Source organism: Camelus ferus, chromosome 22 (assembly GCF_009834535.1).
Source record: "Camelus ferus isolate YT-003-E chromosome 22, BCGSAC_Cfer_1.0, whole genome shotgun sequence".
NCBI classification, from domain to species: domain Eukaryota; kingdom Metazoa; phylum Chordata; class Mammalia; order Artiodactyla; family Camelidae; genus Camelus; species Camelus ferus.
In genome coordinates, this window is record NC_045717.1 from 16,869,694 (window position 1) to 16,886,643 (window position 16,950).

Here is a 16,950-nt window from a genome sequence, read left to right on the forward strand (position 1 = left end):
AAAATCTGGACCTCTCCGGCCACCCTCGACCACCTTTTATCCCTATCCCTGTCCAATCCCTCCTCCCTGTGGCCGTCCCAGATCTTACCACCTCCTCCAGGAAACCTTTCCTGGCTGCGTTCTTCCCAAGACTAAATCAGGTGCCTCCTCTAGGCTCCAGAGCCCTCACAATCCTCCGCCCAGCCCTGACTCCACTGTGTCCAAACTTCCTGGGTACGATCAAGCTTCCCACCCCCTCACCAGCCTTACAGCCTGGAGAGAACAAGGACTTATTGAGGAAGTACTCAATATGACAACGCAGTGAAAGAGAAAAGAGCACCTCATTTTATAGGAACCAAATGCACCTCAAAGAGCTAAGGTCTTGCTCAAGATCACACAGCCCATTTCCAAGGGATAGGTGATGAATTCAAACCCTTCCCACCTCACTACAAGCCTTTCTGGAACTGAGAATTATGACATTTTATAAGACAAGTAGAAATTTAAATATTTATTAGACTTTTAATGACATTAGGAATTACTGACCATTTTTCTAAGCTCTGAAAAGTTTTGCGAATATGTATTAAAGGGTCTTTATCTTGGAGAGATGCGTTCTGAAGTATTTACAGAAGAAATAACCTGATGCCTGAGATTTGCATCTCAGGAGAGGGCAGGATGTGTTGCAGGTATTGGTGGTCAGAGAGGTGTACAAGGTCACACGGGCGTTCACTGTACCATTCTGTGGACTGTTGCTTATGTTAGAAATTCTTCCTAATTCAAAAGCGTAAAAAGGCACTTGGCAAGGTCTGAGTTCCCATTCCGCCTTCCAGACCAATCCAAGATTTCTCCCCCTGGGCCACCAGAAATTTGAGGAGGATTCATGTCCGTCCGAGTCCGACTCGTCGCTGCTCTCCAGCTCCCAACAAAAACGGTGGTAGGCTAAGCGAGGAAAATGCTTTAATAGTGGCGGGGGGGGGGGGGATCCCCGCCGGCAGCGTCGCGCTCCTCAATGGCTCAATGATTTGCGGCCCTTGTGCATGCGGCGAAGAATGACCTGGACGCCAGCTGGCGTGCTCAAACGCCGTATCCAACCGTGCTTGTGCTTGCGTTTGATGTTACTCGGCTGATACTCGTTCCCGCGCGCCTTGCCCCGGGTCTGCTGCATGGCGGGGTGTCCCCAAGCGTCGGGAAGACCCAGCCAGGCCCGGGGCTGGAGCCACCTGCAGGGGTAGAGAGACGGCGAGAAAGGTCAGAGGGGGCGCTGTGTTACTTCTGCGTGGAGCTCAACCTCTTCGAGCTTCGGCTTCCCGATTCGTGCTGTGCCCGGACAGAGCCTGGCAACAAAACACGCTTCAGGAGTTCGCAAGGCATTGGCAGGTCATGTAGTCAGTAAACAGCTGGCGCCAGCCCCCGACACCGCCCTTACTCCCAGATTTGGGAATGGGTCCCCCTGAGGACTCACCTGTCACCCAGTAGCGCCGCTGACCTACTGACGGGGCCCAACAGGCGACCCACAGATCTGACAAAGAAAGCCATGTCCAACTGCGTGTCACGTTGTCCCGCGGCCACTTTTCCAAAGCCGGTAGGTTCCGCAGTGCGGAATGAGGACTTCTGGGCAACGTAGTTTCTCCTACAGCGGAGCACGCATGCCGCGGGGGCCTCCGGAAGTTGTAGTTCTACGTCTGCACTGTATACTTCAGACGAGAGCGTCTGTGCCCACAGAGGTGTGTGGACCAGCAAGTGGTAGGCGAAGGGCACCTCCTCCGCATGCGCGTGCATACTAGCTCTTATATCCTGGGGTCTGCTGGGAGTTGTAGTTCTTTCTCCTGCAGACCTGCAGAGGGCGCCCTGGGGTAACGGTGGCGCAGCTGGTGGCAGTCTCAGGAAACGGCTGGTTGAATCTCCCACGCCCAGCGGGAGTCGGGCAGATGGCACACAGCTGGCTGGCAGCTATCCTTTGGCCCCAGCCAAGTCTCCGCCCCTTGGCTGGGAGCCCAGGAGGTCTGAGTTCGAGTTGGCTGGATGTCCTTGGGGTGGTCATTCAATTTCTCAGTCTGCAAAACTCAAGGTTTGCAGGCTTGTCCTTGGCAGTGCCTCCATTCAGGCCCTAGAAGAATTTTTCTAATTCTCCTATCTGAGCCCTTTCCCTTCTCACACACCCTCTATGGCTCCCTATTGCCCCAAGGAAAATATCCAGCTCCTCTGGCAGGCATTTGAAACCCACTCTTAACATACGCACACACCCTAAATTTCAGCTACACCCTCCTTTGCCTGGTACACCCCTATTCATCTTTTAAAAATCCTCCTCAGATGCTCTCCCTTCCACCAGTCCTCTGGCCCATCACTGCTCTCCCCAGACTCTCCTGAAGCCCAGGGGGGCCGTCAAGGGCCAGGCTTGCAGCTGAGTCCCTGCAGGCACCCCAGCATCTCCCAGTTTGGGGAGGGAGGGAGATTTTTCTGCATGAATAAACTGTAGTCTCCTGGGAGCACCCTGAGTGGGCAAGAGTGGGTGACTGGACCTAATCCAGCTCTGGCAGCAAATTCCAGGGGATGGGAGTGGGCAAGAAATGGTTAACCCCTTGTCCTCTGAAGCCTGTCCTACCTGCATCATCATTTGGCAAACCACTACAATACTACATCGGTACAATAATGCCAATAATGTATCGAATACTTTCCCTGCTGAGTGTTTTACCTGCATGGCAAATTCATGAGGGAATTACTTCATAGGGAAATAAATGAAGTCTCTGGACAGAGACTTGCTCAAGGTCACATATCAGCAAAGGGCAGAGACTGAATTTGAACCCTGGGCTCTCTGACTCCAGCTGAGACCACAGAGTCACCATTTAAATTGGCCAATGGTTAAACTCTATCTATCTGTGAAACTCTAAATCCCTAATTACCCATAGCTCCAAGACGTCCGTTTACTGGTTAAATAACAATTTCTGGGACTTGCAATCACACAATCGTGGTTCCAAGTCCCATCTCTGTGCCTCCCCCGCCCCTCCTCAGTTTGCTTGGAGGCCCTTTATGAGCCTCAGTTTCCCCTGCCTGAAATTACAAAGATCTGGGAGACTGTAGAACAGAAAGGTCAGCACAGAGAGAGGGACATAGGGGCTCAGTTTGGAGGGACAGGGCAGTTCGGAGGCAGAGGCTGGCCAAGGAGATCCTATTTGCGGTGAGGAGGATTCAGCTGCCGCCTCACAGGAGCCCCGCCGACCTCAGGTTGAGACCCCTTCTCTGCCCTGGACTAGGCCCAATCTCTCCCTCCACCTCTGTAAGATCCCTGAGGGAGGCGGGGCCGTTGCACCCAGATCCCGCCCCCATCCAGAAGCTTCCGCCCCTGATTGGTAGTCTAACTAGGCCAGGTCATTCCGCAGTTGCTATTGGCCAAGGCGCCAGTCCGTCGGCGCGCGGTCCCGCCTCCCCCGGGGAGAGACTTAAAGGGCTGGCCCGCTCCGCGGCAGCGGGATGTCCCCGCGCTGACCGCCCCGGGCCCGTGCCCACCCATGTGGATGCGCCCGGTCCGACCCCGCGCCACCATGTAAACGGCGCCCTCAGACGGACGCTGGCTTCACCGCCTGGGACCCCTCTGCCCTGCCCCGGGCCTCGGGGCCCTCAATGAGGTAAGCAGGGAGGGGGCCCTGTGAGAGGGACATCGAGGCCCCCGGGTCTTCCACTTCGGAGCGGGGTGTCCACAAAGCCCATGCTAGAGCTCTTAGGAAGCCGCGGAGCCACTGTGGCCTCGACCCCGCCGCAAGGCTGTAGGGCACCCGGGAGGCGGGAGACTGGCTCTGTGGAGGGGAGCTGGCATGGCGCATCTGCGCCCCCCTCCGCAATCCCGGGCTGGAACCCTGCCGGAGGTGGGGGGCGCGGCCTGCTCCCCTTCCTCCATCAGTAAGTACGGGCCACCGCAGGCGCGGCCTTTGGCATTCATTTATCCCCGTGGCGCCCAGGATAGGGACGGCGAGGGGTTGGTCCCATCCCCAGGGCTTAAACAATGGGGGTGCACTGCACGAGTATCCCCTTCGAGTTATGTAACTGCCTGCGGTTGCCATGGACACGGTTGGGGGGGTGCCCAGAGAGCAGGATGGAGGCCTGGAGGCCCCCAGGTTCTCCATCCTCATCTTCACCACTGGAGGCTGTGTGTCAGGTCCTCAGAACCCAGAGTACTGATCAGTGGGAACAGAACAGTTTCTCCCAGAGTGTCTGGGCCTCAGCTTGTTGGTCTGTGAAACAGACCCACTGCACTGTGGTCTTGGGGAGCTGGGCAAGGCCTTCTGGAGCTCAATTTTGAAATCCCTCTCCCAGAGCCTTGCTTTTCAGGAGCCAGGTGTAGACACCTGGTATCAGGGCTCATTGGGATCTGGGCTGTTTAGGTGCCTTTGGAGCCCTCAGAATGTGCTGGTTTAGTGAAAGTGAGTTAATGAAACAGTGCATGAATGAATGGATGGATGGATGGTTGAATGGGTTTAGTAAGACGTGACTACAATAAATCTGAGCTGGAGGGTCCTCGGGGGTTGGGCCATATTTGCCACAATGTCCTCTCCTCTGGGAAGCCTGCCCTGATTCCACCACCTTCTCTATGGATGCCTTTTAGTGTCACCCATAGCCATGTCCTTTGCTCTAGGATAGACTATGCTGGGCCAGGAAGGTGGCCAACCTCATGCAGGTACTGACCAGACAAAACATCTTAGTGCTTGGTTGGCTTTGGCCCTCCCCAAACTGGAGCCTAGATGGGGCCTCCCAGTGCAACACATCTGACACGGGTGTGGGGAGTGGGTGCTGTGGGAGTGGAGGAATCCCTGTTTAAACGGCCTTTGAGCTGGCTGTCTCCCCCAGTCACAGGACACACCATGCTGACCGGGGTGACCGATGGGATCTTCTGTTGTCTGCTGGGTGCACCACCCAATGCCGTGGGGCCGCTGGAAAGCGTCGAGTCCAGTGATGGCTACACCTTTGTGGAGGTCAAGCCTGGTCGTGTGCTGCGGGTGAAGCATGCTGGACCAGCTCCGGCCCCAACCCCACCTCCACCACTGCCGGATACCGCCCATGGGGACCAGTCCGGCTTGGTCCACTGCCAGCGCAGAATCACCGTGTACCGCAATGGGCGGTTACTGGTGGAGAACCTGGGCCAGGCACCGCGAGCTGACCTCTTGCATGGGCAGAATGGCTCTGGGGAGCCACCAGCCGCCCTAGAGGTAGAGCTGGTGGACCCAGCGGGCAGTGATGGCCGCTCAGGCCCGGGCAGTGCTGGCAGTGGTGGGCGACGGCGGCGAGCCCGACGCCCCAAGCGGACCATCCACATTGACTGTGAGAAGCGTATCACCAGCTGCAAGGGCGCCCAGGCCGACGTGGTGCTCTTTTTCATCCACGGTGTCGGCGGCTCCCTGGCCATCTGGAAGGAGCAGCTGGACTTCTTTGTGCGCCTGGGCTATGAGGTGGTGGCACCCGACCTGGCTGGCCACGGGGCCAGCTCAGCCCCCCAGGTGGCTGCAGCCTACACCTTCTATGCGCTGGCAGAGGACATGCGCGCCATCTTCAAGCGCTATGCCAAGAAGCGAAACGTGCTCATTGGGCATTCCTATGGGTGAGCCAATGCTGGGGTGGGGATGAGGGTAAGGGGTGGGGGCTGGCAGGAACTGGACACCCACATACAAAACGCTAATTTCCCTTCTTGAAAAAATCCCATTAACATCTGCCACAGAACAGGGATTCCTGCCACCAATGCTATTGTTTCACATTGTTCTAAAGCAGTGTCTCAACCTCCAAATTATTGACATTTTGGATCAAGTAATTCTTTTCTGTGAGGGGCTTTCCTGTGCACCGTAGGATGTTTAGCAGCATCCCTGACCTCTGCGCATTAGATGCCACTAGTGCAATGGTCTAGTGATGATCATGGCAATCAGAAATGCCTTCAGATGTTGCCAAAGGTCCTCTGGTGGGCAGAATCACCCCTGGCTGAGACGCACTGTCTTCGACGAAGTTCAAAAATTGGTTGCTCTGAAGACCCCAAGGGCTCCAAGGAAGGACTAATTGGAATTCCATACATTTTGTTTATAAGGGCTCAGGTTGCTGTAATTCACTATCCCTTAAATGAGTGATGGATAATACCACCTTTCTTTTGATGAGGGGGGAGGTAATTAGGTTTAATTGTTTGTTTGTTTGTTTGTTTGTTTATCTAATGGAGGTACTGGGGATTGAACCCGGCACCTTATGTATGCTAAGCACTCACTCTTACCACTGAGCTATAACCTCCCCACTCCATCTAGCATTTAAATTAGAGTCCACTCTATGGAAGGCTCTGGGTTGGGGTGACTGATCACTGCCAAGTGGTACCATTTGGTCCTTTACTCAGGAAGAAAGGCAGGATCTGATCAGCCAGCCAGGTTGAGAACCACTGTTTCAGCAGTTGCAGCCCATGCAATTAGCCAAGAAAACGAAATGTTATATAAGTTTCCAAAAGAAAGGAAGACAGACTGGAAAGTAACCTAGCTCCTATTTGTTTATATGAAAACATCCCCCAAAATGGATGGTTATGCTAAATAATTCCTCCAGTTAAATGACCACCCATCTGTGGAAATACCTCTTACCCCTTAACTATGCTATGAAGTCAGCACAGTTACTATGTGACAGATTTGGAGATGGAAGTTCAGAGAGGTTAAGCAGTTTGCCCAAGTGCACCAGTGAGTCACTGGCACAGTCAAGTCCACCCAACTTCTGCTTGTATCCTGTCCCTCTTTTCAGCAGGAGTTGGCAAATTTTTTTTTGAAGGGCCAAATATTACATATTTTAGATTCACAAGCCATACTGTTGGTCTCTGTTGGAACTTCACAAGACTACTCCAGGAAAACAGTCATAATTGTAAACACATGGGCATGGCTTTGTTCCAATAAATCTTTATTTACAAAATATCTGACATATTTACAAAATTGTAAACTTAGTTGACAAAAACAAGTAGCTAGCCCACAGGCCATAGTTTGCCAAATGAACCCTGCTTTAGGGGGAATGAGGCCTGGACTGTGGGGGCTCCTCAGGCTGCACCCTTCCACCTTGCATAAGGCCGGCAGATGTGCGATGCCCAGAGGCCGATGAGAGAAGATCCTGAAAGGGAAGGGATATGCAGGAAACAGTCACCTTCTCTGAGAAGCCAAAGGATTTGTTCAATCAAATAGTTTTCCTGATACTTGGAAATTAATAATTCTTACCTCTTTGGGGGTCATGGTGACTTTGAGGATTTGATGAAAGGTCTGGATTTGGATCCTCTCCAAAAGAAAACAAAAATCCATGTTCAACACACACACACACAGACACACAATCTCACAATACCAGGGCATTTGAGGTGCCCCCCCCATCCCTCACCCCCCCCCCATCTGGTGTCCATGGATCCCAGGGGAAGAATCTTGGCCTTCAAGGACCTGCCTCTGGGTGAGGGGAGGGCATTAACCCCCTCCCTGCTTGTATCCTGCTGACCACTGCCCTTCAACCCTCCCCACCATCCACCTATGGGGCAGGGTCTCCTTCTGCACGTTCCTGGCGCACGAGTACCCAGACCTGGTGCACAAGGTGATCATGATCAACGGAGGGGGCCCCACAGCACTGGAGCCCAGCTTCTGCTCCATCTTCAACATGCCCACGTGTGTCCTGCACTGCCTGTCACCCTGCCTGGCTTGGAGCTTCCTCAAGTGAGTGACCCTGGCCCTGCCCTGGCATCTCCCCGAATCGGATGGGAGGGGAGGTTGTAATGCTGGGGCTGGAATGGGGGACACCCCTGGTGGGCGAGCTGGCACAAGGGCTCCAGCGGTGCCTCCCAAACCCCAGGGCCGGCTTCGCCCACCAAGGAGCCAAAGAGAAGCAGCTGCTGAAGGAGGGCAATGCGTTCAACGTGTCGTCCTTTGTGCTTCGGGCCATGATGAGTGGCCAGTATTGGCCCGAGGGCGATGAGGTCTACCATGCCGAGCTCACCGTGCCTGTCCTGCTTGTCCACGGCATGCATGACAAGTTTGTGCCGGTGGAGGAAGACCAGCGCATGGCCGAGGTAGGGGCATGACACCCCGGCCACCACACCCCACCACACCCCCCTTGCACAGCCTAAGGGGACCCTGACACAAGTGCTCCAGCCCCAAGGAAGTCAGAGCTTAGATCAAAAGTCAAAGGTGGAATCCAGGAAGTGGGGCTCCTTGGACAGGTGGTGGGATGTTTGTGCTGCCCCACTGCACATAAAAAGGCACTCTTCACAGCTGGGATTTGTGATGGGTTACATAATTCTGAGAGAGGGCTTTAAATTAGAAAGGGTCTTTAAATTAGAGTCAGAGATCTTTAGTGCTTAGACTAGCTCTGGATCAGTGGTTCTTAACCAGGGATAATTCTGTCCTCCAGGGGACATGTGGAAGTGTCTGCAGACTTTTTGGTTGTTACGACTGTGCAAGAGGGAGGTGCTACTGGTGGCTTCTGGTGTGTGGAGACCAGGGATGCTGCGCTGCCCAACACCCTAGAATGAGCAGGCCTCACTGCAGAAAAAGATCCGGCTCCAAAAGTCTCAGTAGAGTGGAGACTGAGATACCCTACCTTAGTGTGAGAGACCTTGTCTGCGTCTCTCAGTGATTTCTCACCCAGGTGACTTTGCCCCCTAGAGACATTGCCCCCTAAAGACATTTGGCAATGTCTGGAGACATTTTAAATTGTCACACTGTGGGGGGTGGCAGGGAGTGGGATGCGATTACTGGCATCTAGTGATGCTCGAGGCCAGGGATGCGGCTGAGTATCATACAGTGCATGAACAGTCCCTATCCCAGAGTATGATCCTGCCCCAAATGTCACTAGTGCCCAGGTTGAGAAATCATGCTCTGGACATACTGTAGGCACTTAATAAATGTGGAATGAGTGAATACCGAGTTGGGCTCCAGCAAGGTGACAGGTCACCCTCCAGCTCCCCCTTGGGTGGAAATGGGGGAATATAGGATAGACTGCAAGAGAGACATCCTGATAGATAGCTAGGGAGTCTCAGGGCAGCCTGGCCCCGAGGTCCGCCATCCTGCCTCTACCCATCTTGAGCCTGCGTCCTCCGCAGATCCTGCTCCTGGCCTTCCTGAAGCTCATCGACGAAGGCAGCCACATGGTGATGCTGGAGTGCCCGGAGACGGTAAACACGCTGCTCCACGAATTTCTGCTCTGGGAGCCAGAGCCCTCGCCCAAGGCCCTGCCCGAGCCCCTGCCTGCGCCCCCAGAGGAGAAGAAGTAGCGACTGAGCTGGCCGGGTATCACTTAGTGAGCGCAGGAGCAAGAGGAGGAGGCAGGAGCCGGGTCGGGTCTGCAGCGTGGATCACCTGGGCGGGCCCTCCGCTCCGGTGGGCGGGATCAGGTCAAGGAGACGCCCCCAGGCCGGCTGGGCAGGACGTGGCATTCGTGGGAGCCAGGTGCGCACAGTGCTCTCTGCTTCAGTCCTGCGGTGACCATCGGTGTTTCGGGTCCATAGCCGGGCCCCCCGCAGAGGATGACCTTGTACAGAAGCCCTCTCCTCCACAACGCCAGGGCCGAGGCAGGCCCCCACCCGCTCTCTGTCTTCCGTGTCAGCCATGCTTGATCCTGGGACTCACGAGCCCCCAGGGACCCTCGGGGCCCCTCCCCAATGCCCGAGACCCCTTACCACCCCCACCCCATTCCTCGGCGCTGGGAGCTATTGTTGCCCAAGGTGGGGAGGGTTTGGGAGGGGGCTAGCGCCACCGAACCTGCACATCTCAACTTGTAACTCAATAAAAAGTGACAATCCAAGTCTCCGGACCAGTGCTGGATGACTTCAGGACGGGGTCGCCCTGAGCTTGTTTTCCCATGTGCGGGCTGGACTTATGGTGCCTCCCACTCGGGGCATCTAATTAGAGTAGCCATAATTGATGCCAGCTCCATGCAAGGCCCTGTGCTGGGTATCTTAAACCCAGAGGTTCGTCAATGCACACTACACAGCAAACTGGTACCTCTTACTGTCCTGTTTTTATCTTACAACTTGATCACTTTTGTCATAAAGATGGTTTTTATTTTGAATCTTTTTTTGCCTGGTGGAAGGATTTCCCTGCTCAGTGGCCTCTGTATCTTTTTTCTTTTTAAGGAAAAAAAACTTTTAAGACGGGAGGTAATTATTTTATTTGCTCATTTTTAATGGAGGTACTGGGGATTGAACCCAGGACCCTGTGCATGCTAAGCACACATTCTATCACTGAGCTATACCCTCCACCCCTCTCTATTGTATTCTAATGTATATATATCTAGATTTATCTGTGGTTTGTGTGGACGGTGGGAGGAGAGATTGGTCTCCTCAGCTGCTGCACCTTTGGTCCTTTCCCCGCTGGTTTGTGACCCCACATTTAATTTAAAGCAGGGGTTCATACAAGGACACTGTCGTACTTTGGCAAATTCAGGAGACATTTTTGATTGCCACAACTGGGAGTGGCGGAGGTGGGGGTGGTGAGGGAAGTGCTCCTGGCGTCTGGTAGGTGGGGCCCAGGAATGCTGCCTGACACCCTACAATACACAGGACAGCCCCCACCGCAAGGAGTAACCTGACCTCAAAGTCAGTAAGGCAGAGGTGGGGAAACCCTGTTAGACAAATACCATCTCTTCTGGGCCTTTTGGGGTGGGGGGCGTCTGGATTCTTTCTATTTGCGTATTCTTGGGAGATGGCACGCAGTTTCGATTGTTATCGCTTTATCAAGCAACTACTTGGTGTCTGGGAGAATTCCGTGTCTTACAAATGAGCAAACAGAAGCTCGGAGAGTAGTTTCTTCAGCTCAGTTAAAATGGTAGCACCCAGGCACCCTCCATGGGCAGGGACCCTAATTATCCACAGAGTACTCAGGGGCTTAGCAGTGGAGGCAGTGGAGGAATGGAGGCCGGTAGCACCTTGGCCTGCCCCCTGCAAGCCCTGGTTCGCTGAGCTGCAAGACGGACAGGTGTTGAATCCAATGAGGCAGCAGATCTCACCAAGTCCAGAAACCCTCTAGACTGTTTTGAAGAAACAACTTTTGGAAAATTTAAATGATCCCATCAACACTATCCCAATAGTGGCTTGGCATTTACTGAAGCTCTTTGCATAAAGTCGGGGTTACTGATCTCATTTTACAGTGGAAGGAACAGGTTCAGAGAAGCAACGCCACGAGGCTCCAGTCACACAGGGATCCCTAGGAGTGCTGCTGTCTCACACTAGCACCGGGAAGATCTCCCCAGCCCTGCCCACCCCTCACCACACACAATCGGCCCCTCGAGAACATTCCAGAACCCTCCCCCCTTCCCTCAGAGACTTTCCACCTGGGCTGCAGAGCTGCCTCTGGCTCAGTAGGGCTCTAAGCAAACACTATCCCATGACTTCATTTAATCTGATCCCCACAATGACCCCCTGAGGTAGCACCTCGCACTTTCCCCAGGCTCAGAGAGAAATTACTGCTCCGAGGTCCCATAGCTGGAAGCAGCATAACCCCGTACTTGAGCTGGGCAGATTCCCTTCGTGTAACGGATTGGAAGCCCCTGGCCCAGCCCACACTGTGGGTCTTCTGTGTCTGGGAGATAAAAAATGGATTCTTTGCACAGACAGGACCAAACTGCCAAAGCATTGGCATGTTTCAAAGCACCAGAATGTTCCAAAGACCCATCTGGTCTACTTGTTCTCCTCTCACATCCCCTTAGTCTCCTCCCATGACAGGGAGCTCACTACCTCTCCAGCAGTTCCATCTGTAATAAAGTCCTCCCTCAGTCTACAAGGGAGACCTGCCTGGCTGTTCCCCAACTAGCCCTCTGGAGCTAGAGATGCGGGGCTGCTCTCACAGGGCAGCTGGAACATTCAAACACTCTGCTCTCTACCTAAGCTGAATGGCCAACTCCCCAGGGTTCAGCCACGGGCCTGGATGTCCTGGGGCCGCAGCTCTCGCTCACCCTCAGCCAGGAAGACAAGGAGGGCACGGTGCAGCAGATGTACCCCTAAGCGGCGGCGCCGGTGCAGTGGCCAGCCTGCCACCACTCCATAGCAGTGTCCTTGCTTCTGGTTGGTCAAGGTCTGGATCCCTGAGGAGATTGGGGGTTAGGTCACAAAGGCAGCCTCCAGGAACCCCTGGCAGAAGTATATGCCAGTGAATGCACTGGGTATTGCCCTCGAGCAGGAGTAAACCAATGGAGCAAAATATGTACATGTGCAGATACACAATTGGTGCTCAATAACTGCTCACTGAACAAATGAACAGCCCTGATGGAGGAAGGGGTGAGGAAATCAGCAGATCTAGTGCCCTTCATGTGACAACCCCCACCACCAACACACACACAAGCCAGGCACCCACCTAGAGCATCCACAAGACATGCCTCTCGAGTGTAAGCCTCCACGGCAACCACATGCTGGAAGCAATGTAGGGAGACAACTCCGCTGACCACTGGCCCAAATGTCCAAGATCTGGCGCACCTTGGGACAGGCCTAGGGAGGGGGGCCAAGGCAAGGGGTTAGGAGTCCGCCCCCCAGTTCCCTCCTTCTTCTGCCTGCCTGCAGCTGGGCTGCTGCTGCCATGACCCTTGTCCTTATCCTCACACCTGTTTTCCTGGCCGCCCACGGTGACTGAGGGCCTCCCAGAGGTGGACATCTGGCCGGGCCCGTGTTCCCTTGCCCACATAGAAGATGGCATGTACAAAAATCCGAAGGCATTCAGCCAGGGTCAGTGAGAAGGCCCGGGTTGGCAGGTCCTGAGTCTCCCTAGATGAAGCAGACGGCTCAGAGAAAAAAAAGTGATGAGAGTCACCCCAGAGACAGTCTCTGAAGTCACAGAGCAAACTGAACCCACATCCAGTGACTCCCGTTACGTAAAAGGCAGTGGCGGGGGTGGGAACTGTTCCCCCAAGGACACTCAGCAGCTTCAATTGGATCCAACTGTCTTTTTTTCTTTTAATAAATTTTTTTTTAAAAATTGAATGAAAGATTCTTTAAATTCTACAGTGCTTCACAGTTTTCAAAAGTTTCACACACATGATTTCATATAATCCAAAAATAACTTTTTAAATTCTCCTATATCGCCCCTCCCCCATCCCCTCTCCACACTGGTAATCACTAGTTTGTTTTCTATATCTGTGAGTCTGCTCCTTTTTTGTTTTATTCACTAGTTTGTTGTATTTTTAAGATTCCACATATAAGTGATATTGTACAGTATTTGTCTGTCTCTTTCTGACTTCTTTCACTTAGCATAATGCCCTCCAAGTCCATCCATGTTGCTGCACATGGCAAAATTTCATTCTTTTTATGGCTGAGTAGTAGTCCATTGTGTGTGTGTATACATCAATTATATATAAGACATATGTCACAATTATATATATATAATTATATATATATCACACCAATTGCCTTTTGTAAATAAAGAAGCTGATGACCAGAGAAGGCCAGTTTCCTTCTTAAGGACACACAGAATATAAGAACCAATCCCAGAATTTCCGGGTCCCACTTCCAGGTGACTTCTGCTCCAAGTACCTGGGGTCCAGGAGCAGATAAGTGAAGCTGGACTTCACAACTCCCTCCCGCCACCTTCTGGAGGGATCCGGCCGCTTAAACTGCTGGGCAAGAACATCCTCATCTGCCTGGGCATCTGGGATGCGGCCTGTCCGCAGGGCCTCGGCCAACTCTGGGCTGTGCCCTGAAAATTCTGGGCCTGGGAGGGGAAACTGGGTCAAGAGAGACAAAGGAAGGGGTGGTTCCCAGAGATGGAGGGAGAAGTAGGTTGCACTGAGAGCCAGGGGGTCTCCAGGGACTCCTGGAGGTTCCTTGTACTCTGGATGCCCAGAAGGGACTAACCTGGAGCAGCCTGGGCTTCTTCCAGCCGTCGGAGGTAGTGTGGCCGGCTGAAGGGCGTGATGGGGACAGGGCTCTCACCAAGCGCCCGGAGTGCTTGCAGCAGCTCCAGGTCAGATATGGTGGGGTCCAGTGGGCATTGGCAAGAGGGGACGGGGTCTCTGCTCCCCATGGAGCTCGCCTCATCCTCTGTCAGCCAGAGGGCAGCCACATCACTGTCAAGGGACTGGTCATCTTTCTGGAAGTGGAATTCACAGGGTCCAGACGGTGGTTCCCAAGGGGGCCTATTGGCTGGGCTCCTGTCTGGGAAGGACTTAGGGGAGGGGGAAGCATCTGGCAAGGTCAGAGTCAGGGCTTGCAGGCGGGCATTTAGTTCTGTCTCTCTGCTCTCCATGAGGGCTTGATGCTCCAGCTGTGGGGTACCCGAAGATCTTGGCACCCTCTGGGAGGGTTGGACACCAGTCCAGGGGTATGTGTCGGGGCATGGATCCTCAGCTCCAGAGGCCTCAACCGCGGTGACAAAGGAGGCAACTGAGCTGCAGTCCCAGCGCCCTAGGGGGGACCCCGAGATGCCATCTGTGTCAGCAATGTTAGGGTGGGCAAGAAGGCTGGGGGGTCCAGGGCTAGCCTTCAGGTTCATGTCCTTGCTGTCACCTCTGTCCAGTGCTGTGGAGTCCAGCATCACACTGGGAGGTCCAGGGGGGCTGATACCCAGCCCCTTTTCCCAAAGGCCTGGGCCTGGAGCAGGGGATAAGAGTGAGTGTCAGAGAGGAGGGAGGAGGAAGTAAGAGACAAAGACGGAAGTCAGATCAGACAGAAAGAAGCGGCTGCAATCACGAGGAGAAGGGAGCGAGTCGGAGGCAGAGAGACTGACTGGAGATCCTGGACATAAAACTCAAACAGGGGGAGAGAGTGGACATCAGAGACAGAGATTTGCAAAGCTAGATCAGATGCTAAGCATCCCCAGCCGCGCAGGCTCCACTCACCACCAGGCTGGGGCTCTGGGTCCTGGGTGACTGCCCGGGTCCGGGTCGGGGTCCTGGTCTGGGTCTCCAGCTCCCGCAGGATACGCACACAGTTCTGATGCCCCTGCTGCTCCGCCAAGTCCAGCGGCCGGAGTCCATCCTGCAGCGGCTCGGTCAGCAGGGGGCGCCCGAGGCCCTCTCCTCCCTCCCTCCCTCCCTCCCTCCCTCAGGGTTGGCCCTGCTACAGCCAACGCAGGGGACCCCACCTGGTCGCGCAGCGCGGGGTCCGCTCCCTGGCTCAGCAGCAGCTCCAGGCCGCGGCGACAGCCCCAGGCAGCAGCCACGTGCAGCGGCGTCAGCGCCTCGGCCGATCTGGGGCAGAGGCGAAGGAGGGGATCAGTGGAGGAGAGAACTCGATCTCCGCCCCGGGTCCCGGAGCCTTGGCTCTCAGCCCCCTATCTCCGTTCTCTAGCCTGAGATACCACCCTTGGAATCTAGATCCTGCGCCCTCGGGCCGGAATTCAAACCTCTGCTCTCTGACTCTAGAAACCATCAGATGCGAAACTTTGATTCCTCACTTTGGCCCCAGCGAAACCTCATGCCCCACTATAGGTCTAGTACCCTAGCCTCTGCCGCCCTTGAACCCTCAAGATCCCTTCCCAGGTTCCCCAAGTTCCGCCCCCGGGTCCCCATCCTTGGATCTTGGGACGCCCTCTCCAAGGCTCCCAGGTCTCACCCTCGGACTCGGGAGACACCTCCTCTGCGCGGCATACCTGCCCCAAGCCTAGACCTCCTCTCACCGTGCGTTGGGGTCTCCGCCACGGCGAAGCAGGGCCTCAAGGCAACTCAGACTCCGCGGGTGCCGGGCTCTGGCCGCCAGGTGCATGGCCGCCGCGCCATCCTCCAATACCAGGTTGGGGTCGGCACCGCGGCGGAGCAGCTCCTCCACGACCCTACGGTCAAAGGGTCAGAGTGGACCGCGACACACGCCCCCCACTCCCGCCCCGCCCCCCCGGGCCCCGCCCTCACCGCAACTCCTCCTCCCGCAAGGCCACCCGCAGCCGCCGAGCCAAGCCAGCCGCAGCGCCCATGCCCCGGGGGCCGCCCAGGCCCGCGGCCAGGCGGGCTGATTTCCAACTTCCCGCGGCGCCCTTGTGCGCACGCGCCGTCCCGCCCACCGGCTGGGTTCCCCGCGCGGAAGCGCAGTGAAGGGTCTCCAACCAGGCAGACCCACGCCGCATTGTCGTCCACATCGAGGTTCGGAAGCTTTAGCGCTGGCCCGACCCCGCGACACCAAGTGGCGTCCAGACAGGGCTTGGGGCTGCAGATAAGGGCCTGGAAGGGTGGAGGTCGCCGTCTGTGCCATTATCTCTCAAAATGGTGTAAACACGAACGCACCCTGCTGGAGGGGGTGGAGCTACGATCCGGGCACTAAGTCTCAGGGCATTAAGTCTCCCGGAATCCTCTGCTCAGGCGGCCTCCATTAGCACACACATCCCTGATGGTATATAAGTCTTCAGTTAATAGCTCCCGCCTGCAGAAGCTATGCGTCTCCCGTTTTCAGTCCTGCAGGGTCGGGAGCCCATTACTTAGGAGATCCGGGACTCTTAGGGCTTTAGTTTCCCCATATGCAAAATGGGAGAATAACCCCAGGCGGCTTTGAAGTTGATCGAGGGGCCTGGCACACAGATGCCCAATAAATGCTCATGGGAAAGAAAAGCTGTTTCCCCATAAAACTATTTTTTTATGGAACTGAGAAAATCTAGCTGGTAAACTTTTTTCACAATTTCTCATTATCCAGGAAGACAATTGAATAGTGGACCTGTTATAAGTGTCTCCTTTCTCCCTTCCTCTGGGGAGCACCCACACTATTTCCTAATGGAACTATAAACCTCCCTTCCCAGAGAGGCTTGACAGAGACCTGGCCAATCAGAGCATTCCACAGCTATGGCCCATGACTGGCCCAAAGCAAGGTTATATGACCCAGGCAAGGCCAGTCATATGGGCGAGCTGGGAGAGCCCTCACATCATCTGGGTTGGGATCTGGGGAGTGGTCACAGCCATCTCACCCCTTTCCACGGGTTGGGAAGAAAACAGGGCACACTGAATACCAACCATTCAGGGTATTTCACCCTTCCCCAGTGGCAACATCAGTGCACTTGGATACAGCCATGCCTGAAGCTGCCTAAGGCTTCCTATCCACAAGAA

General features: G+C 54.9%; 3 protein-coding genes across 4 annotated transcripts; 1 reads left to right on the plus strand and 2 right to left on the minus strand.

Annotated features, from left to right (window-relative positions):
- Positions 1–471: 471 nt before the first annotated feature.
- On the minus strand, positions 472–1,770 carry MRPL34 (mitochondrial ribosomal protein L34). Its single transcript, XM_032465324.1, has 2 exons — positions 1,439–1,770; positions 472–1,196 (listed from the first exon to the last, which is right to left on the minus strand). The coding sequence occupies exons 1-2, from the start codon at positions 1,753–1,755 to the stop codon at positions 983–985; spliced, it is 531 nt and encodes a 176-aa protein (XP_032321215.1). The 5' UTR covers positions 1,756–1,770; the 3' UTR covers positions 472–982.
- A 1,621-nt stretch (positions 1,771–3,391) lies between these two features.
- On the plus strand, positions 3,392–9,744 carry ABHD8 (abhydrolase domain containing 8). Of its 2 annotated transcripts, none has more exons than XM_014550725.2 (5): positions 3,392–3,599; positions 4,816–5,563; positions 7,488–7,658; positions 7,795–8,011; positions 9,044–9,744. In XM_014550725.2, the coding sequence occupies exons 2-5, from the start codon at positions 4,830–4,832 to the stop codon at positions 9,212–9,214; spliced, it is 1,293 nt and encodes a 430-aa protein (XP_014406211.1). In that variant the 5' UTR covers positions 3,392–3,599; positions 4,816–4,829; the 3' UTR covers positions 9,215–9,744. The 2 variants fall into 2 exon arrangements, with proteins under 2 accessions (XP_014406211.1, XP_032321217.1); XM_032465326.1 differs by lacking the exon at positions 9,044–9,744 and adding an exon at positions 8,353–9,032.
- On the minus strand, positions 9,731–16,913 carry ANKLE1 (ankyrin repeat and LEM domain containing 1). The gene is given in 10 exon segments (XM_032465325.1): positions 9,731–12,021; positions 12,291–12,375; positions 12,377–12,421; positions 12,535–12,694; positions 13,460–13,637; positions 13,781–14,515; positions 14,764–14,902; positions 15,009–15,114; positions 15,543–15,695; positions 15,772–16,913. Coding segments are annotated over 10 exon segments (1,998 nt in total). The 5' UTR covers positions 15,996–16,913; the 3' UTR covers positions 9,731–11,848.
- Between the last annotated feature and the right edge of the window lie 37 nt (positions 16,914–16,950).

Coding starts and splice junctions, on each gene's coding strand:
- MRPL34 (XM_032465324.1), bottom strand. CDS start 1,755: ATGCACGCGCATGCGGAGGAGGTGCCCTTCGCCTACCACTTGCTGGTC. Junction 1,197..1,438: donor GCGGCGCTACTGGGTGACAG/GTGAGTCCTCAG, acceptor CTACCCCTGCAG/GTGGCTCCAGCCCCGGGCCT.
- ABHD8 (XM_032465326.1), top strand. CDS start 4,830: ATGCTGACCGGGGTGACCGATGGGATCTTCTGTTGTCTGCTGGGTGCA. Junction 5,564..7,487: donor CTCATTGGGCATTCCTATGG/GTGAGCCAATGC, acceptor CCTATGGGGCAG/GGTCTCCTTCTGCACGTTCC. Junction 7,659..7,794: donor CTGGCTTGGAGCTTCCTCAA/GTGAGTGACCCT, acceptor CCCAAACCCCAG/GGCCGGCTTCGCCCACCAAG.